The sequence below is a fragment of the Grosmannia clavigera genome (assembly GCF_000143105.1).
Source record: "Grosmannia clavigera kw1407 unplaced genomic scaffold GCSC_140, whole genome shotgun sequence".
Classification (NCBI taxonomy): domain Eukaryota; kingdom Fungi; phylum Ascomycota; class Sordariomycetes; order Ophiostomatales; family Ophiostomataceae; genus Leptographium; species Leptographium clavigerum.
In genome coordinates, this window is record NW_014040801.1 from 519871 (window position 1) to 540701 (window position 20831).

Here is a 20831-nt window from a genome sequence, read left to right on the forward strand (position 1 = left end):
GACGCTATTGGGCTGACCCGATCGTGTAGACAGACGAGGCGTCCGGGTACGGAGTACGAGGAGGACTACAAAGTACGAGGGGCTGCGCGTAGGGACTACAAATAGGGACTACACAGTACCAATAAGGACTGCGACACGCATAGCGGCCGGCGGGCTTCGCTCGCAGAATCGGCCAGCGGACAGATACGGCACTCGTTCACAGCAGACGCCCCTGATCGGCGGCGGAACGGCCTCCCGTCGACCAGGCAAAAGGGAGAGAATTAAAAGAGGACAGCACAGGGGTCTGCAGCAGGAGTGGACACGCCGTGTGCTGGATGGACTCGTACTCGTCGTAGCGGCCGAGCCCGATGTCGCCTGCTGAACGCTGCACTGCACCATGTTCGATTAGTGTATTATTCTTATTCCCGCCTTGTGCATCGGCGTACCGATGACTAATCAATCAAATTTGACCAAGAGCACGTGACTAGCTGCGCCACGGCAAGCCACGCACTGCACCTGGCTAGCGCAACCGGCCGATCCGCCTTGGCCATCATCACCATACTCGTACTGCTGACCACGCTCTGCTGTCTTTCCGTCTGGCAATGGCCACTTATCTCTCTGCCTAATCTGTGTCCGTCTCTCTCGCCATCGCATCTCCCCCTCCCCCTCCTGTACCGTCCTCGATCCTTCCCTCTCTCTCTCCTTCTGACCGTTTTGGTGGATGCTCTTTTTTGTGCCTTTATCCTGTGCCCTTTTTTCGCTGTCTCCTCCTTTTTGCCTCGTCTCTTCCCCACCCCCCTTTTTTTTCTCCTGACCATCCTCATCCCCTTTGCGATCCCGCTTCGTATCCAAGACAGTCCTGACTTCGGTTTTGGCGCATCCGACCCTCTGCATTCGATCTTGCTCCTCCACCGGACGGGGCACCCGACTTTCTACTCCTACCTTGTCTCTAATACCCCCCCCCTCCTCTACACCCCCTCTCAACATCATGTCGGGCGCACGAACACGAAAACAGGCAGCTGCTGCAGCAGCTGCTGCTGCTACCGCTGATGGTGCAGAGCCGCCAAAGACCAATGGCCACCTCACCACGACGGCCAAGGACGAGGACGACTACCCACACGAGAACATCTTTGTCTTCTGGCCCAACATCATCGGTAGGTCGATGTCGCAGACAGACGGATCTGTCTCGTGCCCCGCTAATCGCCTTGAATCGTAGGCTATTCCCGCATCGTCCTCGCTCTGTCCTCGCTCTACTATATGCCGCTTCACCCGCGCACCTGCTCGCTGCTGTACAGTGTCTCGTGTCTGCTCGACGCCCTCGACGGCTATGCGGCGCGCTACTTTGAGCAGTCGACTCGGTTCGGCGCCGTGCTCGACATGGTGACCGATCGATGCACCACGGCGTGTCTGTTGGTCTTTCTGTCGACGGCGTTTCCGCGTTGGGCCATCGTGTTTCAGGGCCTCATTTCGCTGGATCTGGCCAGCCACTACGTCCACATGTACGCGACCTTGGCCATGGGTGGTGCTGAGACGAGTCACAAGTCTGTCGACCGATCGCGCAGCTGGTTGTTGAACTTGTATTATACGAACAAGGTGGGTTATCTTCTCTCTCCACTCCTCACCCCTCTCTCCTCTCCTCCCACTAACCTCACAGACCGTCCTTTTCCTCTTCTGCGCCCTCAACGAACTCTTCTTCATCGCGCTCTACCTCCTGTCGTTCTCGTCGCCGATCCTATCGCCTTCGCTGCTCAAGCCGGTGGCCGACCCGTCGACCTTTGACACCGGCGTCCAGGTCAACTCGTCGCTGTTGCGGCAGATCTTTGCCAACCCGCACAGCGCGGCCGCCCTGGAGATGGCCCGCGCCAACAAGATGGACTCGTTCTGGCCCTGGGTCCTGGCTGGCATCAGCTTCCCCATCATGGCCGGTAAACAGCTGCTCAATGTCGTCCAGCTGGTCAAAGCGTCCCGCTGGTTGGCCGAGGGCGACGTCGCCGCCCGCAGAGCTGCCGGCCTGCCGCGGCGCACAGCCAAGACAACGAAGACCAAGAAGACCAACTAAGAGGCCGAACGACGCCTCTCCCAACCATCCCACCGCCTTTCTATTCGTTCTGTTCCTCATCGGCCTTGGGACGGCCTCGCGTACTACTCTTAATCTCCTTCCCGTATGATATATTGCATAGCATGAGTACATTCTCCTCGCTTTGGGGGTGGACTCGGTTCGTTTCCCCAGTCTGCTTTTGTCTTTCATTTCATTTGTCTCGACGGTCGGCTCTATGACAGGCCGTAGTCTGATCGTTCTACCATGTTCTCTTGAAGAAAAGAATGTCACCGTCATGGGTTAGCCCAGCTTCTTATTTTGTTTACTCTTTGTGCGTGTGTGTGTAGATGTGTGTGCAGGTTAGATGTGGTCTACATTTGGGATTGTATGCGCTTGCAAGGGGCAAGGAGCAAAGGTTGTAACGTGTAAAGGCTTTCTTTGTAGAAAATTGTGAGACAGGGTCCTAAGATCAGTCCTCGGGCGTCCAGTTCCAGCGGCGGGCCGTGAAGAGAGTGCGAGCCATGCGATCAGCAGCAATGTTGCCCTCGAGGCGGAGGCGTTGGTCGCCGGCGACGGCACGGGTGAAGCGGAAGACGCGGCGACGGTCGGCAGCGGAGGGGGCGAAGAGGGGACCGGAGCCGTTGTCGTTGTCAAAGTCTTCGTCGTTGCCGTCGCTGGTGTCGAGGGTCTGGTCGGCCTCCCACGAGGGGCCAGAGGTGGAGTTGGGGCCACGTCTCGCAGCCGGAGCGGCACGCCAATCCTGGCGGCGGACGGCGACAGCGCCAGCAGTCAGCATGGCCTGGATGTACTCGAGGATGGGCAGCATGCGGGTGCGGAGGCCACAGTTGACGTGATCGCGGTCCAGCTGGTAGGCCGGACACTGTCGGAGGGCAGCCAAGATGTGGTAGACGTCGACGGAGCCGAGGCTGGTGGCGGAGGACGGAGACAGGCCGGACGACGGGCCAAAGACGCGCAGATGCAGCAGGTCGCGCTGACACAGGAAGCGGACCATCTCGCCGAGCTGAAACGAGTCGCAGGCAGCGCTAGAGCCGTAGCCCATCTTGCACTCGCGGCGGCCGCGCGAGGTGTAGAGGCCGAGAAAGTGGCGCGGCACCGAGGCGATGCAGCGGACGATGCAGGCGCGACGGAAGCGGAGCTCGGCCTCGAGACCGTCGGGGAGATCCCACCAGGCGGGCAGAGGAGCAGAACGGCTGCTGTCGTCTTCATCGTCATCGTCGTCGTCGTCGTCGTCGTCTGTATTGTCCCATTGCTGGGATCCGTAGAGGATGAGCTCGCGGGTCCCACGGTCAAAGTGGACTGGCTGGTCAAGCACCCAGGCCACAAAGATCTTTTGGCGAATGGCCTCCTCGTTGGCCAGGCCGGGAGGGTTCTTGCTTTCGCTGCCTCCCTCTGCCCGGATCACCGGCTGAGGGAAACGCACGCGCAGGCTGCGCACATGAGCAGCGACGGTGGCGGCACAGTCGAAGCGGTCGGCCTGCAGGGCGAGGACGGCCAGCTGGCGCAATGATGGCGGCGTCTTGGCGGACCAGCAAGAGCCGGGTAGGGTGTGATCCGGTTTGGTGGTGGTTGTGGTTGTGGCGGCCGTCTTTGCTCTCACGGGCGTCTTGGCTTTCGGAACAGTTTTGACTGATCTGGGCAGCGGTTTTGCCTTTGTCTCTGGGCCCTCCGTCTTTGTCCCCGTTTTGGGGGTTTCCGGAAGACCATGCAACATGCGCAGCAGCTCCTCAAAGACGACCTCTCGGCCGATCGACCGGCTGCCCTCGTCGTCGTCGTCGATGCGTACCCATGGCAGCCGGACAGGCTCGACGTCCGCGGCCGCGACGCCGTCCAGCGCCAGAGCAGCCAGGGCCGCCTCGACAGCGCGGGCTTCCTGGAAGCGCGTGTCGCCCAGCAGGTTGGCAAAATAGCGCGAGCGGGTGCGGAGGACGGCGGCGTCGACACGAAAAGCAACACGAAGATGGCGCTGCAGCGGCTGGCTCTGCTGCAGGCGGCGGTCTGCACGAACGGCCCGCAGCGTCGCCGTCGATGTCTCAAAGACCACGTCCAGCACAACGTCACCACGCGGCGCAATCGTCACCACGCGGACGGCGGAAGGGGCACCAGTCCCCTCGGCGGGCTCGTCGTCCATCGCGTCAACAGCTGGCCGGGCCAGTGACTGAGCATCGGGAAAAAAAAGAAAGCGGGAAGCACGAGGGGCAGCAAAAAGATGTCCAACAGTCGAAAGTATGGACTCCGTAATACTACTTTGTATGTCCAGGCAACATATCGTGTTATGCAACTATGCGTGGTGGGACTAGCTCAGAGCTCTCCTCCCCCGCCCCACCCCAGCTTCCAGCTCAGACCTCTGCTATGTGCATATTTGGCCGGACTCGTTTTAAACGCCGTCTCTGCGTGCTCCGTACTCCGTACTCCTGCTGCACAACATCGAGGCATGCCGACAGCGGCGACGATCCTGCCAAAACACAGCGCATCTCCGGCCGAGTCGTCCCGTCCACCAGTCGTCGTCATCCCGCCGCGTCCGTCGTCCGGGCCCTGCTTGCTCTGCACCTGTCGAATCGCCCCGAGCAGTTCGTCGGACAATACGCCGTGTTGAGCTGGAGCTAGTTTGAAGCTGCGGTGTTTTTCGCCTTCGGACCTCTCGCTGGTCCGGTCGTGCTTCCGATCCGTCCGTCTCTTGCTGTTCGGCCGATCACGTTAGCGGGCACCGTCTCGTCGACATCCTTTTCTATTCTTACACATCCCCCCCACACATGACACCATCGCTCTCTCGCTGTCTGCCTCGAGCAGCAGCGACATCGCCACAGACGCCGCATGTGGCCCTGCTCGACGCCTTTGCCGGTTACGTGTCGTCGTTGCTGGTCCACGACGGCCGACGATCGCGGCAGCGCCGTCTCTTCCACACGTACTTTGTGACGCATCTGCCGTCGTCGTCGCTGCATCCGGATTCGCGGCTGCCGGTATCTGGACCGGTGTCCGGATCGGTCCCGACTGTCACATCACCAACCGTCAAGGCCACATTGACGACGCCGGCCGTCACCCGCGATCTTACCGTCGCCCGCATCCCGCTGCGCTCGGCCAAGCACCACTTTGGCGTCGCCTCGGCCCGCGGCCAGCGGCCCTACAACGAGGACACCTTCCAGGCCGGCACCATCGATATACCAGCATTTGCCAAGCGTGCACCCATCTCGCTCGTCCGCTCGGCCGTGGCCGACAGCCGCAGCTCCGGCGAGGGCCTCACGGCCGATAGCGCCTCGGGCGACCCGCAGATCTTTTATTTTGCCATCTTTGACGGCCATGGCGGCCAGGAATGCTCCGACTTTTTGCGCGATGAATTGCCCGCCTACATCGAGGCGGCCGCGGCTGACTTCTCCCTGACGAGCAGCCTGCGACGGGACCGCAAGGGACAGGCTACCCGACAGATCGCCAAGACTGCCAAGACAGACACAGACACGGCCGAGCCCAAGGCTATCCGGCTGCAGCGGGAACTCCTGCAGGAATACCGCGACACTGTGGGCGGCTACTTTCGGCGATTCCGGCCGCCAAGCTTTGACGAGAGCACAGCACCTCGAAGAGCTTCCACCACTTCGACCACCACCTCTTCTCCCCCCTCTATCGACTCCGTTCTCACGTACGCCTTCCTCCGTGCCGACCTCGACTTTGTCACCGAGCAGGCCCGCAAGCCCGACCCCGACGATCCGCGTGTCGCCGACTTTCCCGTCAACCAGGACGAGGTCTTTGGCGCGCCACATCACCGCGTCCCGCCGTCTGGCAACGGCATCGCCGGCAGTCCGCTGCGCTTCAAGGGCGGCTCGACTGCCTCCGTCGCCCTCATTTCTACACCCACCGCTGCCCCCTTCTGGCACCCCGCCTCACGTGCTGGCCTGCTCATCGCCCATGTCGGCGACACGCGCGTCCTCCTCTGCGAGACCGCCACCGGCCTCGCCCGCCCTCTCACCCGCGACCATCACCCCTCGTCGCCCGTCGAGGCCCGCCGCCTCACCCGCTTCGCTGAAACCCTCGTGACTGACTCCTTTGGCGAGGAACGCATCTCGGGTCTCGCCAACAGCCGCGCCTTTGGCGATATGCAGTCCAAACGTATCGGCGTCTCTGCCGAGCCTGAACTCTCTCCCGTCGATATCGCCCCCGCTCAGTACGCCTTCCTCGTCCTCGTCTCCGACGGCGTCTCCGGCACCCTCGGCGATCAGGAAATCGTCGACCTCGTCAAGGACGCCCGAACCCCCGATCAGGCCGCTCGCGCCGTCGTCGACTTCGCCACTGAGGTCTCCCGTGACGGTGACAATGCTACCTGCCTCGTCGTCCGCCTCGGTGGCTGGGAACGGCGAAGCGAAGGCGGCCTCGGATCCCTCGGAACAAAGGAGATTCGCGATGCCCGCCTGGCTGAGGCCCAGGATCCACGGAGAAAGAGACGGTAGATGGGGACCAAATCGGGGCTCTTAGATTAGTCATAAGTACATCACGTGACTATTGTACATACATCTATCTTATACGCAGAATAGCATCGCGAAATCAGCTCTTCCTTCGCGTTTCTCCCTCAATACCGCGGCGGTCCCCATCCCTGAGGAGGTGGTGCGCCATACGGCGGCATCGGCGGTGGACCTCCGTAGCCGAAGCCAGGTGGCACTGGTGGTGGCGGTCCGTTGCCGCCCCAAGGAGGTGGTCCCCCGTAAAAGTTGCCGTAGCCCTGCTGCTGCTGCTGCTGCGGTCCGCCATAATAGCCTTGCTGCTGGTAGGAAGGGCCTGGTCCTCCTGGAGGTCCGGGAGGCCCGAGAGGGCCACTGCCGCCACCTGTCTCGTATCCTCTGCCTCCACCATATCCACCATATCCACCGCCTCCAGCTGCTCCATATCCACCTCCGACTGGCCCTCCAGAGCCGTATCCGCCTTGCTGAACCCCTCCGGAGTTATATCCCTGGCTGCCCCCTCCTGACCCATACTCCCCTCCACCACCTCCACCACCTCCATAACCTCCGCCGTAGCCCCCTCCTCCTCCCCCACTAGCACGGTAACTGCCGGATGGGCTTGCAGGAGATCCATATGATGTCTGCGCTGCCTGTGGCCGAAGATATGAGTCGGCTGCTCCTCCCGTCAGCCGCGTCGACGAGTACTGTCCACCGTTGCCGCCGCTGCTGCCGCTGCCATTGTAGCCACCAACACCGCCATGGCTGTATCCATACGAAGGCGAAGAAGATGAAGACGCCTGGTTGGGCGCCGGTGATGTCGACATGTAGTTGTCCGACATGTTGCCCGATCGCCCGTCCATCGCGTCGAGGTCGCGCGACTTGAACTGCGAAAAGATCGTGTTTGCCATCTGGCTGTTGCTCATGTTGCCCATGTTGCCCAGGTTTCCCAGCGTGCTCTGCCACCCACCACCGCCGCCGTGTGAGTGTCCGCCTGCGTGAGAGTGCCCGCCAACAGCGCTGCCGCTTCCACCTCCGCTGACCCCGTTCACAATGTGGTTCTTGCCCGTCTTGACCGACTGCGACGACAGCAGGTGGTTGAGCTCGTGCTGGCGCGGGTACTCGCCCACCCACCGCCGCACCGTCTCAAACATCTGCTGCTGGATCGGGATCCGATCGTCACGTATTGCTGGGTGGTGAAACGCTCGGATGATGTCGTTGGCCACCTCGTCTACCGGTACATTCGGGTTGTCCCACGCATAAAGGATCCGTCTGTGAACCCCGTTAGCAACCACACACACCGGCATCAGCACATTGACAACGCGCACTTACGGAACTGCGTACTGAAGCACCGTCGCAGCCACCCGGCCGGCACACGAGTTGAGCACGTTGGTAAAGTGGTCCTTGGACAGCATCGAGTGCGTCGGGTCGGTGCACTGCGCGTCCGTCCACGGCTCCAGCTGCGTGTTTGCACTCGCACTGATCACCCCCGACGACCCGTCCTTCAGCACCTTGGTGCACTGGTTGATGATCGGCCGTATGAATGGCGCGAGGAGGCCTAGCACAAACGCTGACAGCCTCTCGCTGATCTTCTCGATCAGCGATTCTAGCCCCGGGATCTTGGAGATCGTGTTGTTGATCGACCTGACTATCTTGTCGCGGAACTCCAGGATCGGGTAGATCTTGCGCGCCGTCGACACCGGGTCGAAGTTGGTGCTCATGCCCGGCACCTGGTTCACGTTGCCGGCCGCCCGCGTGTTCTCTTCCTCCTGTGCTGCCGCCATCGACTGCAGCCGGCTGGCCTCAGCCACAAATCCGCCTCCGACGCCCGGCAGCTGCGAGATGAGCGACATAAAGTCACCCCGGTCCCCTGACGACGACCCAAACAGACCTCGGGTGCCGTTGCCACCGCCACTCAGACTTCCTGACCGATTCAGCTGCTCGGCGTTCTTAAGGGCAATGTCCACTTCGTCCACCTCCGACTGTGTGAAGTGGTCGTTTGCTTCACTGCGTGCTGGTCAGCGTCTGAATAAAACGGAAAGATGCGATGGCCACCTACCCGATAACCGAGTGCAGGAAGTCGACGCCGCCAAATGTGCCTGTCACAATGGGATATACCCGTCTGCCCCGCAAGTTGATCTGCGAGTTGACACCGCAGTGCGGAAACACCTCGCTGTAGCCCATCTCGATGAGAGCCAACTCGCAATAGTTGCTATGAGCACTGAAATCCTCCATGCAGTGCAGAGACTGGCCGAGACACCGCAGAGCCTCACAGAGATCAGCCTCTTTTCCCGATGCTTGGCCGTGCAGATACGTGCGGCCAAAGTGGATGCTCCGGGCAAAGCTGAAGCGGAGGTAGCCCGCACTGGTGGCCCAGCCGCCCCGCTCGTTGGCAATGTAGTTCTTCATGCCCGTGTCCGGATCGATGGCCAGCTCCTGCGGGTCGATGGGTCCGCGGAGACGCGAGTCATACTGGCGCGCATCCTCGCCGTCCGCATAACCCTTGGGGTTGTCAATGTGCTCTTCGGGACGGTAGCAGCCAAGGCGTTCCTCGGTCACCTCAAACTCCTCCGTGGCATAGCCGAAGGCAAGAAATGACAGCACCCAGACAAGAATGCGGATCGTCGCTCCATTGACGCCCTTGAGGCTGCCAACATCGACGGCCTGCGAGTAGTCACGAAGCCAGTTGCCAAAATACGTCCGCTGCACGAGCATCGTCGTCCATTTCTTGCCGTGGAGGAAGGCGATGGTCTTGAGCATGTCCTCAATGTCTGGAAAGCATACAAATATCAGCCACGAAACAAACTATTAGGACGATGACGAAACATACCTCCATGTCTCCAATTGTGGCCTTCGACCTGCGCAATGGAGGGAATGTTGCCAGCTCCAAAGGCTGCAGCCCTGCCGGGCATAAAGGTCAGGACGAGGACGAGGATGAGCAGCGAGCTCCAGCCAGCTTTGATAGACGCCATGACGGCCGTCGTTGCGATGTTGAGAGTTTGCGAAATCAAAATTTTGATCGATGGATGACGAGCGAGATGAGAGAGACAATGAGGGGCAAGCTGTTGGAAACCCCGCGTGCTCAAAGGCCGATCTACCAACAATCTCGGCGACAGCCAGACGGACAAAGAAAAAGGGGTAGCGAAAGCAGATGAGGCGCGTTGGAGAGATCTGGTGGGAAATCAGTAAACCGGAGATGGCGGCCTCTTTTTTGTTTATTTTTTGCCGCAGCTGACTGCCCCGAGAGAAGGATCAATCCAATCGCCTGGCGTCTGTGTGGCTGAGAGGAGGGGCAGGATTCAGCTGCCTGCTGGGGTCGCGATCGCCAAGACGAAGCCAGAGCCGCAAAGGTGGTGGCTAAACGTCTAGTCGCAGGACTTAGATTTTCTTGGAATTTCAGGACGGGAGCAGCAGCCTGCAATTGTGGCTCCTCGGGACATCGCCAGCTTTGCAGACTGGCACTTTTTCGTCTCAGCGTTCTTTGCCGTCTTGTGACTTCGCGTGTTCGCGTGTTCGCGCCTTCCTGCCTTCGTGCCTTTCGCTGCAGGCAGCCGCGGCCGGTCGCACCTTCATCCAAGAGGCACCCTCACCGACGAGGGGTTCGACCAATGAAGGACGGCCATTTCTTGCCCCAAATAACCATAAATCGACATGCGGCCGCCTAGACAAGCCGGGATCGCTGAAAGCCCCCTCTGCCGCTTGCTGCAAGATAGCTCAATCTGGGATCTCACTCAGACAGCCACGACCCGACCTGTCGAGGTGCAAGTCATGACGATGCACATGCTGTCCTACGACATATATCGTTGCATGCGCAAGTGATGAGCTCCGAACCTCCCGGGATTCGGCCTCTGCTGCAGCAGCCAGAAACGGAATGAATGCTACAGAAGGCCGACTGCCGACCCGTGCTCATTGCAGGGCATGGCCTGGCCGTTCACCCAGGCAGCGACGCAGTGGTACAGTGGTGGATTGGTGGATTGCCTCTACGGAGTACGGAGTATACCGTGCAGAGCTGCAGAGAACGCACAGGGGTGAAGCCCGACCCGGGTTCACGACGCAGCCCCGCTGTGTGATTATGTTAAGACAAGTCTCCTCCTGCCTTGTAGTAAGCACGATGCTATGTACTAGTCGTATGTATAATACGTTGTCGGGCAGCCCACAGCCTTCTTCCATTTTGCTCGACTCTCTGCCCAACGCTCGTCAACGGCCAAAGGCTCCTCTCGCCCTACGACGCTGCAACAATGAGCGCCCAAGCAGTGGGACGTCTGTTCTACCGACTACCTGCTGCTGTTGCTGCACGCACATCGCTGGGGAACACAGCAAAGAGCCGAAAACGAACTAGTGTCGGCGCATGCACTCCTGTGTCGGCCGTCTGCAGCTATGCGCTGGTCGGCACGGCCACAACTACGGAGTACGGAGTACAGCAAGACAAGACTGAGTGCAGACCAGGTGGGGCGACAGGATGGCCCTGTGTTTCTGGCAACGTGGGCAAAGAGGCCATAGGCGCTTTGTTTACAAAGCTTGCATCCCACACTTATGCAGGGAGCAGCATTGACAATGGCAACGTGGAGTCGGCACTGTTCCGTGGCGAAAAAGCTCTCCCCAGTTTTTGTTGACCGCATCTGCTGGTACTATGTACGCGCAAAAAGGACGGCCAGTTGGCAGTACCCTCTACATTGTACGGAGTACGGGTACGAGCACATTCTGTGGTCTGTAATTCTCCTGTTTGAGAATGCTCTTCAGAGGCCCTCTGAACCCACCCGTTTCGTTGAGCAGCTGCGGGTCCTGGAAGAAGCGGTGTGTAGGGTCAGAGGCAAAAGCGAGAGGTCGGGATCTGGCTTTTTTTTTTTTTGGTCCGGTTGTCTAGGTGGAGGGGAAGGGTAAAAAAAAATCTACGACTTACGGAGTACGTCGTAAGCAAATCGTTGCGGAGTGCTCGTAGCGAGCTCCTTCTACTAGTAACGAAAGCCGGACTTTAAATAAGACCAGCCGCCAGCGACCGGTGCTGGCTAGCGATAAAAGTAAGTATGCTGGTCCTGGTCGTCCTCGGTCAAGTGTCGAAACGGGACGAACCATGCCTCTAGACCTGAATGCGGCTTGCGTGGGCGACAGACGCGGAGCCAAGGGTATATCAAGAGATAGTACGGAGCACGGAGAACGGGGAAGTCCAGACACTCTGTCGTCGTCAAATGGAGACCAGCTTTGCTCTTTTTCACAAGCTATACGAGGCAGAGAAAAGGGAAGCTCCAAACAGGCGACATGCAGGCCCCTTTCACACGGGCAGCACTCTAGAAGTGGACTGAAGCCAGATACGAGAACGGCCTGCTCCTCCGGTGTGGTTTTGCCCCTCCCCCTCCTTTTTACTACTATGTATGTACGACGTATGTCCTTTTCTGCCTCTCTTCACCCCTGCATATCTACCTGTGATCGTCACATCCGTCATCTTTTTTTCTACAACGGCCAGCCCAGGGAGCAGGGAAAGCCATCTTCTTGCCAAGCCCATCAACCTCCTCGCCCTGTTCTTCTGCCTCGAAGGGTCGTGCTTTTACTCACTCTTGTCGGCCTAGTGTAGGCGTTCGCCACGTATCTTATCTTACGTGCTAGCCTTTTTGCACAATACGCCACCGTTTACGGAGTAACTGGTTGGTATTCCGTATTCCGCACTCCAATTGTGCGTACTATCTTACTACGACGTAAGATACCCTAAACTAGATCGGAAGACGAGGTCGAGAATAGCCTCGGGTTGCCTGCGAACAGCCGGAGCACTGAGTGCTGCCATTGACCCTGTACAGAGTGCTCGCAGACACGCACTTGTATCAGCGCCCATAGCTCAACTCCCCGGCCCGTCATTCGGCTTCATCTGTTCTCCTGCGAGCTGGTGAAACACTAGGGCGGCCGTGATTTTCCTTGCAGCACCTCCCCTTGAACTTGCGGTGGATCTTCTGGAAGCCTTTCCGTAACTGGTCTCCTCAGCGGACTCGATGTGCAGATTCTTTGCAGGTATCGCGCGCTCAATTACGAGCAAACAAGAAAAAAGCTGGAGACGTTCATCCTCTTGACCTAATAGTATCTTACTATGTAGTGATGGCCTCTCCGCGAGTAATTGCGCTAACATATCTCCGGTTGGCGAGTACGAGTCGAGTACATATCTTACATAGTAGGGAAATGTAACCCCCTCTTTTGACTTGACAGCTACTTACTGCGTACGAGTGCTTGTTGATTGGATGGCCCCTGCGCCGGTGGCGGATCGTCGCTGTCAAAAGACGCTTACAGCTCTTGTTTTCGAGTTGGGCGCCTGGCGGCCCTTCCATTGGCAGTCGGACAGCGCAGTGGCCGTACCCGCACCGAGCCATTGGACATAAGCAAAGGTGCGATGGATGTGTGAACTGGTCAGATGGGAGCTGTTCAGGCGTGTGGTGGTGTGGGCAGAACTTTAGCCCTGTGGGCGGGACCTTGGAGCTGAGAATTACAGGTGAAGAGAGGCGGGCGGTGGGCACTGGCACGAGCACTGAGCACTGGCACTGAGCACTGGCACTGAGCACTGGCACGAGCACTGAGCACTGGCACTGAGCACTGGCACGAGCACTGAGCACTGGCACTCAGCACTGGCACTAGCACTGGGCACCGATGGGCAAGTGCTTTGTGGTGAATGCGTGTTTGTGACATGGCCGCACTGTTTCACCATTATGGCCGCGTTGGACATGCAGTTGCATCACATGGCGCCAGAGCGAAGGCGACGCCGAGAATACGAGTGAAAGCTTGGATGCGGACGAGTGTTGGCGCCCCAGCCCACTGTAATCAGATCCTCCCCTCCGCATCGAAGAGGGCAAAAATCGCTATGGATTTATATCCTTTGATTGAATAATTCCCCCAAAATAGATAAAACCCAAGACGGGTGGACGGCGGCACTTTCGCCGGTCGTCTGAGATGGAGACTGCTCCCGTATGTGCTGCAACCTCGTCTCTCTGCTCGTAGCCGTCCCATGCCGCTGTGCCGGAAGCAATCCCGGGCGGACTGGGGCGCATGTCTGCTGTCAAGCAGCTACTATGTACATGCTCCGTACTACGACGTATCTTACGCATCCAAAGCCCATCAGCTCTTTCTTGCGTATAGCGCAAATCGCCGCCCTCACGCCAGCTGCCAAGCTGCTCTTGCTTTGCTGTCCGAACACGTCGTCAGACGCTCTCTACAAGAGGCAACGCGGCTGAGACTTGGGAGCCTGCCGGCGCACAATCCCATTTGCACAACCGCGGGCTGCTTATCTGCACAATTCCTACCCGTCGTCCAGGCCCCGATTTGCAGGCGCAGCACAGGAATACCCCTGTCGTTGAGATCGGGCCTGCACAATGTGCGATGAACCGAGGAGGAGCCAAAAAGGGAAGCAGCACTGCTATAATGAAGAAGCTGAGGAAGCTGGAGAAGCTGGAGAAGCTGAAGAAGTTCCCAATAGGGCTATCTCGCTCTCGACACTCGAGATGCGGACTACTTGATTGGTAGGACGCACGGCAAATCGCTGCGAATCGCAACAAGGACCGCTGGAGCCGCCCACTGCTGGACTGCATTCGTTGTCGCTTGTCCATGATTGGGCCGTTATCGAGTTGGCTGGCCCGATGGTGTGCTGTAGTCCTGCCTAGTCTATTCTGCCGTCCCTGTATTCGAGTACTTACAAGGGGTCCACCAACCCCAAGGTCTATGAAGCCCAGTACCAGGAAAGCGCGACCCCTGACTTGCTGCCGCTCCCCCCCAAAAAAACCACCAAAACCTCTCCGCCTCCTTCACCACCCCCCCCCCCCTCCCTCCCACTGCTTCTGACCTTTCCCTTCCTCTCCCCTTCTACGTCCCCACGCTCCTTTTTTCCTTTTTTGGATTTTGTGCACTCCTCTCTTTCTGTGTGCTGTGTTGTCTGTTACTTATTTTCCCTCTTGTATCTCGCTTGTGTATTCCAATAACTCTCTGGTTTGCTGTTCCCTTCTCTAGGAGCGGCAATCTGTACCATATATTTGTTCTATAAGGTATGTCTCCTGTCGTCGATGGCCATGACCGGCTGGCACTTCCCCCCCTCTCCCTACCTCGTCTCTGTTCTTCTGTTCTTCTGCTCTGCTGTCTACCGACGCCGGCGCCGTTTGCTGGGCGTATGTTCTGCGGCTCTCTCCTCCTGCAGCACCAAAATCTGCGGAATCCTGCTTGTCTTGGTGGTGATGCTTTCGCTTTGGTGCGAGACCGGCAGGCTGGCGGCCCGGCGGAGACTTGCGAGAGGTTGCTTCCTTGACGATCAGCAAAGGCCAAATGTGACAGCGGCGATTGGCCGAGCCAAGCGACAGAAGAGGATAGGAGGGGGGAAGGGGAAAAAAATCGAAACAGCCCGATATACCGACCGCATTGCTCTCCGATCTGCCCAGCCCAACGTTGCTGACCTGCTGTGCTTACCTATAGTATAATTGTTCTCGAATCCTCCTGCGATTCGAACGTGTACGAAGAGTTACGATACGTTTTTGTAACAAAAAAAATACGGGACGATACGAACGACTGCGAAAAGAGCGAGAGAAGAGACGAAAACAGGACACCTCGACCAAGAAGTGAAGGAAACACACCAGACGAGGCGAAAAGGACCCCTTTCAGACGACCAAGAACGCATACGAAGGAGTGAAAAAGAAACAACTTGTGAAAATGGACGAGATGCGTTTTCGCACCCAGCAGTCGTCTCGGAACGACACCTCAATGGGCTCTTTTGCCTCCCCCCCCCGAAACGGCTCCCGCATGCCGCAGCCTTCCGATTCCCGCTCCTCTCTGCCTCGCCGGTTTACAGCCGATTCGGGGCGTGTACCAACATTGTCCAATAATACAAACCAGCAGCGAGCCCCAGAGCCGCAAGATCTTTCCGCCACGACGGTTTGTGCCCCTCCTTTCCTCGACCTCCACCCCCACATGCCCTATCCTACATACCACCGAAATGGAGGCTGACAGGCTGGTATAGGCATTGCACAAGGTTCAACTGGTATGTATACCAGGACAGGAATCATGCCGCTTGTATGCTGCAAATATATTTTCCTAGGCTGACTCTCTTTGCTCCCAGTTGGAGAAGAAGCGGTTAGAATACGAGAAGCTCCGCGAGCAGAAGCGGCGCTTCGAGGCCGAAATGCAGAAGCTGGACCAACAGCAGCGGCGTGAGGAGCAGGAGCTCGCTGCCATGCAGGAGGACTTGGGCCGCATCGGTGCTTCTGGCGGTATGGCCCCCGGCCACCAATCCGAGCCCACCACGCCGCCGGAATACCGCGAATCCGCGTCCGGCTTCCCATCCATGTTCTCGCGACCAAACCGCTACTCCACTTCGAGCCTGACCTCGCCACCAGGTCTCCTCTTCAACCGTCCGACACGTTCTGGCTCTCAGATTGCCTCTCCTCAGTCTGGCATCATTCAGCCGTCACAGCAGCGGATCGCCTTTGATGACCAGCTTCCCTCTCGCTCTGTTCCCGGATCGCGGCGCAATAGCGACGAAGACGAAAAGGAAGAGGCTGTCCGCCAGGACCCTACGAGCCACCGCTCTACCAATGCGTAAGTCTAATCAACACGTGCCGCTAGTGTTCTACTATCTCCTTCGCTTGACTTTGATTTCGGCCTGCTTTGCATGGGAAGAGAAGCCTTTACCATTGTATGGCCTGGGTTACATGGCTTTCAAGGCTGTGGCTGCAAGTGTAGTCAACTTGCTTTCCGTACTGTGGGCATTGGGCAGTGTCTTCTCAGCCTTTGTGCCATTATCAAGCATATGGCAGAAGCTGGTGTTTTTTTTTTCATTCAAACTCGCCATCAACATCGGATCACTTTGCACATCACCACGTCTTTGCATCCCTCCGTCTATTGGAAGGGAGGGTGACTACCTCGGCTTGACCCACTCATACCTATTGTCTCTGGACTTATGACTTCCCAAACCCTACAGCTTCATAGCTGCTTACTCCTTACCCTATTCACATATCGTCTGGCCTCCATTGAGCATTCTTCTTCAATTGATTCAATGCACTGGCCCTGATTTCAGGGTCTACGCTCTCACATTTCTAGAAGTATATTAGATTGCTTCGTCTTTATTTTCTTTGCTTTACCGTTTTCATCACTTCTACTTCGTTTTCTGCCCTCCACACAGCCGCATCCTTTCTTCCTTTCCTGCATCTCTTCTATCAACCGTACCACCATCTATCTTGAAGGCTTCTACAGAGCCCATTGCCGTCAAAACGTCGTTTCCATCCGTCCTGGACATCTGTCCAAGCTATTCATCACCCCTGTTCAATTTCCGTCTTTTGCCTTGTTCTTTTGTCCATTGAGCAAATTTCTCAGCTCCCGTTCAAAATGCTTCAACGGCCGTCGACTCCCAATGGCAATTTGCCTGCTGACTCTCCATACAGCCTCAACCGGTACAGTATGCCTGTGACGAGATCTAGATCGGGCTTTTACGACTTCTCCTCTCTTGACCAGACGAACACCACACGCTTCCTGTTTGGCGAGGACGAGGACCACAGCAATGTTGAGGGAAAGCTCTACCAATCCAACAAACCGAAGCCTGTTGCGCTTGATGAGAACTTTCCCACTCTCACACGCCGCGAGGGTCAGCCCCACATGGTATGTTTTGTGTGCTTTTTTTACAATTTTTTTCTCAATTGAGTTGCTGGATTGTCTCAAACCCACTTCACGTTGCTTTCACTTGTTCAGTCCCAGTCCTTCCTTTCATAAGATAAGGGAGACAAGGTAGTCCAATTTACTGACAGGTGCCAAACATCAGCTCTCGGCTTCCTCTGCAGCGCTTGACCTGGCTTTGGCACAAATGGCCAACACTGAAACTGTTAACGCCAACGACTGGGTTGGTGTTAGCCGCCACCGCACTCAGCCAAGCCTGTCTGGGCTGAGTTCATCTCAGCGTAACAGTTCCATAACTGTCACATCCGGCCCGTCCAACCCATCAGATTCCACCACTGCCAGTGGTCGCCCTTCGTCAATCCGGCACTCATTTGACATGAAGTACTATACGGACAATGTGTCTGAAGTCTCTGCTTCGATTATGTCTTCACCCACAAGCCATATCCTCGCGACGCCACCCAAGCTGCAGTCGTCTTACTCTGCAAACGACGTTTCGACCATCAAGACAACTCCCGGCTCTAATGTCTCGTCGAACACGAACAACCATGCTCAGCAGTACCTGCACAACCACAATGCTAGCCTTGGCCGCATCCCGGCTGGTGCCATGCACAACCGCCACAGCCGGGAGCTGTCTAGTGGCGACCTCAATGGTTCTATGGTCGCTCGTGAGTTTGCTTCCATTGGGTCGGCTCTGCATGCCAACGCAGCACCCTTTGGCTCTGGCACTATGACTCCCAACGGAATGCCTCAAAGCTCATCTTCCATCCCAGCTGCAACTCTGGCAGCAGCAGCAACCGCAGCCGCCGCTGCCGCCTCGTCTGGTTCCGCGACGACGTTACCCCCCACCACAGCCGGCAATCAGTACATGGCTGGATACTATGGCGCCCCCAATTATGCCGTACAGGCCAACGGCGTAGCACCCATTCCTGGACCTTCACCATACGGCGGTCCCAACGGGTTGCAAGCTCTCACACAAACGATGCAGGCTATGTCGATGAACGGAGCCGGGCCTATGTATCAACCTCAGGGCTACAATGGCTACCCATCCCTTTACGGCATGCCAGGAGCCCAGCCCCAGATTCGAGACAGCCAGGCCCGTGTCATACAGAGTCGCCGACAGGTGGACAACGAAGGTGAGTCTTTTCCTCTGCTTATTCGTGCATCTATGCCTACATGGGCCGCCAAATCACGTACTGACTGTTCATATATAGCCATGAACCGTTACAACAACACTCCTCTTGAGGCAGTGGGCGGAACGATCTACGAGCTATGCAAGGATCAGCATGGATGCCGGTACCTACAGAAGCAGCTGGAAAACCGCAATCCTGAGCAGGTTCATATGATCTGGCTTGAAACGAACCAGCATGTGGTCGAGTTGATGACCGACCCCTTTGGCAACTACCTCTGTCAGAAGCTGCTCGAGTACTGCAACGATGACGAGCGCACCGTCCTGATCCAAAATGCAGCCCAGGACATGGTGCGCATTGCGCTCAACCAGCATGGCACGCGTGCTCTTCAGAAGATGATCGAATTTATCTCGACCGAGGCTCAGGTTCAGATCATTATCGAGGCTCTTCGCCACTGCGTGGTCGATCTTATCAAGGATCTGAACGGCAATCACGTTATCCAGAAATGTCTCAACAAGCTCACCCCCGCCAATGCGCAGTTCATTTTTGATGCCGTTGGTGGCGCTTGCGTTGAAGTCGGCACTCACCGTCACGGCTGCTGTGTCCTGCAGCGATGCATTGACCATGCTTCAGGGGATCAGAAGGTCTGGCTCATCCAGCGCATCACGGAAGAAGCAGTGACTCTCATTCAGGACCCGTACGGAAACTACGTCGTCCAGTACATCATTGATCTGAACGATCTCAACTTTACTGAGCCGCTAGTCGCCCGTTTCCGTGGCCGCATCTGCTCACTTTCACGACACAAGTTCAGTTCCAACGTGGTCGAAAAATGTCTCCGCTGTTCCCTGGAACCTTCTAGGGATATGATCGTCGAGGAGGTCCTGAACTCCGGAGAGGTCGAACGCCTTGTGCGTGATTCGTATGCGAATTACGTTGTCCAGACCGCCCTTGAGTACGCCACGCCGTACATGAAGGCTCGCCTGGTCGATTCGATTCGCCCATTCCTGGCTCAGATTCGGTCGACACCGCATGGCCGTCGCATCCAGGCCAAGATCCAGGCCTACGACTCGCGCAGTGGCCAGTCTAGTGGACACATCACTCCGGCGGACTCGTCTCAGGGTCAGATCCCGCTTCACACCAGCCACAGTCGCAGCGGCAGCACATCGATGATGGTGCCGACATCAGTCTTTTCCACAAACGGGCTAAATGGCATCACACACCGTGCTGGAGTCAACGGTGTTGCTGGGCCGGCCGCTACAGGAAATCCCTCTGGTCAGGTCAACATTCTTGGTGGGTCCCAGGGCCGTTCGATGCCCCAATACGCCCCGCCGCAGTTTGCGCGCTCGACCATGCCAGTCAGCGGAGTGCCCACGACTGTTGCGATGATGCCTTCCATGGTGCCCGTCAGCATGGCGCCGAACATGGCTGCTGGCCTTCCGGGCATGCCCGGGCCTGGAATGGGCCTCATGAACGAGAATGGTGAGACCGCATGGCTATAGGATGGCGCGTGGTTCCCCGTCCCTCTGCAGTACAACGTCATGATGCGCTGAAGAGCTTGGCCCTTCACTGGGCTCGCCTCTTTCGTATTACCACCAAAGAGACCGGTCTTCCAGTTGAATGTTGGGGGTCTCGCTTCTCACTGCTGTGCTCCAAGACGACACGGCTGACAACAACTAGCCAACGACGTTACCTCTGCTTTCTTTATTTGAATGCGATATCGCCTCTGGACAATGCCTCTCCCAGTCGAAAACGAGACTGGAAGTCTCTTTACTGTTGTCTTTGTCTGTCTCGGGCTTAGTGTGTTTGTCTACCATTCGCTTCCTCACGGGATATCCGCCTAGCAATGGTGGAGTTCGTTCAGGCATGGGATTATCTAGTTTCGAGTGGGCACTATTTGTGATCTATTTTTCCTCCCACGTTCATCTCGCCGACATTCAGCATTTGTTTTTATAAAGGAAGTTCTCTTGTCTTGTTTATCAGTCGGTTCTGTTGTTTATTTGCCTCTTCTTTTCTACTGCGGCTCGGAAATCAGTCGGGTCTTCTAGCCGTGAGAATGAACAACTGCAGCGCTCAGCTGGTCCTTTTTACTCGACGCAACGACTGACGATGATGCACGACCATCCCGATTTCTACGGCTTCCACCTCACGCGTGTGCGGATTTACAAAGTACGATTTCGATGCCTGTCATGTCTTTCGATTTTTCTGCTCGCTTATCGCTTACGGCTTCTTTGTGGGATCCATGTCGATGTGTCTGATGTCACAGGCGTCCGCTTGCCACGAGGCCATATTTCTACCGTGTTGCGCACCCTCGTTATGGGAATTGCAGTGTTCGGGAGACAACGAGCCTTGGAGCTCAAATCGGTCGTCTATATACGCATGAAATGACACGTCGGTAGAACCGACCCTGTTTTCTGTTGGGAAAGCTGGGTTCGGGCATATGGCCAACCAACTTGTTATAGCTGCGCGTCCTTGTTTTTTCACATTCTCATGTTGCCGGTTTGCTATTTTTCACTCTTGTGTTTTATTTTTTCGCCTGCGGCAGCACCTTGAAGCTTTGTATATGGAATATGGCCGTTTCAGCATCTTGCATTTCTCTAGCCTGGGATTTTTTTGACGTCCCAATCTTCG

At 57.2% G+C, this 20831-nt stretch overlaps 7 protein-coding genes across 7 annotated transcripts; 4 read left to right on the forward strand and 3 right to left on the reverse strand.

The window, feature by feature from the left end:
* Positions 1 to 967: 967 nt before the first annotated feature.
* On the forward strand, positions 968 to 2038 carry CMQ_1105 (cdp-diacylglycerol-inositol 3-phosphatidyltransferase; the record flags this gene model as incomplete). Its single annotated transcript, XM_014318184.1, has 3 exons — positions 968 to 1133; positions 1196 to 1572; positions 1634 to 2038. 3 exons carry the CDS (start codon positions 968 to 970, stop codon positions 2036 to 2038), a joined length of 948 nt encoding a protein of 315 aa, XP_014173659.1.
* A 448-nt stretch (positions 2039 to 2486) lies between these two features.
* CMQ_1059 (uncharacterized protein) lies at positions 2487 to 4166 on the reverse strand (the record flags this gene model as incomplete). The annotated part of the gene is made up of 1 exon (XM_014318138.1): positions 2487 to 4166. One exon carries the CDS (start codon positions 4164 to 4166, stop codon positions 2487 to 2489), a length of 1680 nt encoding a protein of 559 aa, XP_014173613.1.
* A 152-nt stretch (positions 4167 to 4318) lies between these two features.
* CMQ_1493 (uncharacterized protein) lies at positions 4319 to 4642 on the forward strand (the record flags this gene model as incomplete). Its single annotated transcript, XM_014318572.1, has 1 exon — positions 4319 to 4642. One exon carries the CDS (start codon positions 4319 to 4321, stop codon positions 4640 to 4642), a length of 324 nt encoding a protein of 107 aa, XP_014174047.1.
* Positions 4643 to 4788: 146 nt separating this feature from the next.
* Positions 4789 to 6471, forward strand: CMQ_1283 (protein phosphatase; the record flags this gene model as incomplete). Its single annotated transcript, XM_014318362.1, has 1 exon — positions 4789 to 6471. The coding sequence occupies one exon, from the start codon at positions 4789 to 4791 to the stop codon at positions 6469 to 6471; it is 1683 nt and encodes a 560-aa protein (XP_014173837.1).
* A 94-nt stretch (positions 6472 to 6565) lies between these two features.
* CMQ_449 (het-c domain containing protein) lies at positions 6566 to 9428 on the reverse strand (the record flags this gene model as incomplete). Its single annotated transcript, XM_014317528.1, has 5 exons — positions 6566 to 7109; positions 7234 to 7728; positions 7789 to 8463; positions 8516 to 9227; positions 9287 to 9428. 5 exons carry the CDS (start codon positions 9426 to 9428, stop codon positions 6566 to 6568), a joined length of 2568 nt encoding a protein of 855 aa, XP_014173003.1.
* Positions 9429 to 12283: 2855 nt separating this feature from the next.
* On the reverse strand, positions 12284 to 12764 carry CMQ_914 (uncharacterized protein; the record flags this gene model as incomplete). Its single annotated transcript, XM_014317993.1, has 2 exons — positions 12284 to 12445; positions 12654 to 12764. The coding sequence occupies 2 exons, from the start codon at positions 12762 to 12764 to the stop codon at positions 12284 to 12286; spliced, it is 273 nt and encodes a 90-aa protein (XP_014173468.1).
* Positions 12765 to 15120: 2356 nt separating this feature from the next.
* Positions 15121 to 19702, forward strand: CMQ_870 (RNA-binding protein; the record flags this gene model as incomplete). The annotated part of the gene is made up of 6 exons (XM_014317949.1): positions 15121 to 15342; positions 15428 to 15448; positions 15527 to 16005; positions 16848 to 17061; positions 17222 to 18209; positions 18288 to 19702. The coding sequence occupies 6 exons, from the start codon at positions 15121 to 15123 to the stop codon at positions 19700 to 19702; spliced, it is 3339 nt and encodes a 1112-aa protein (XP_014173424.1).
* Between the last annotated feature and the right edge of the window lie 1129 nt (positions 19703 to 20831).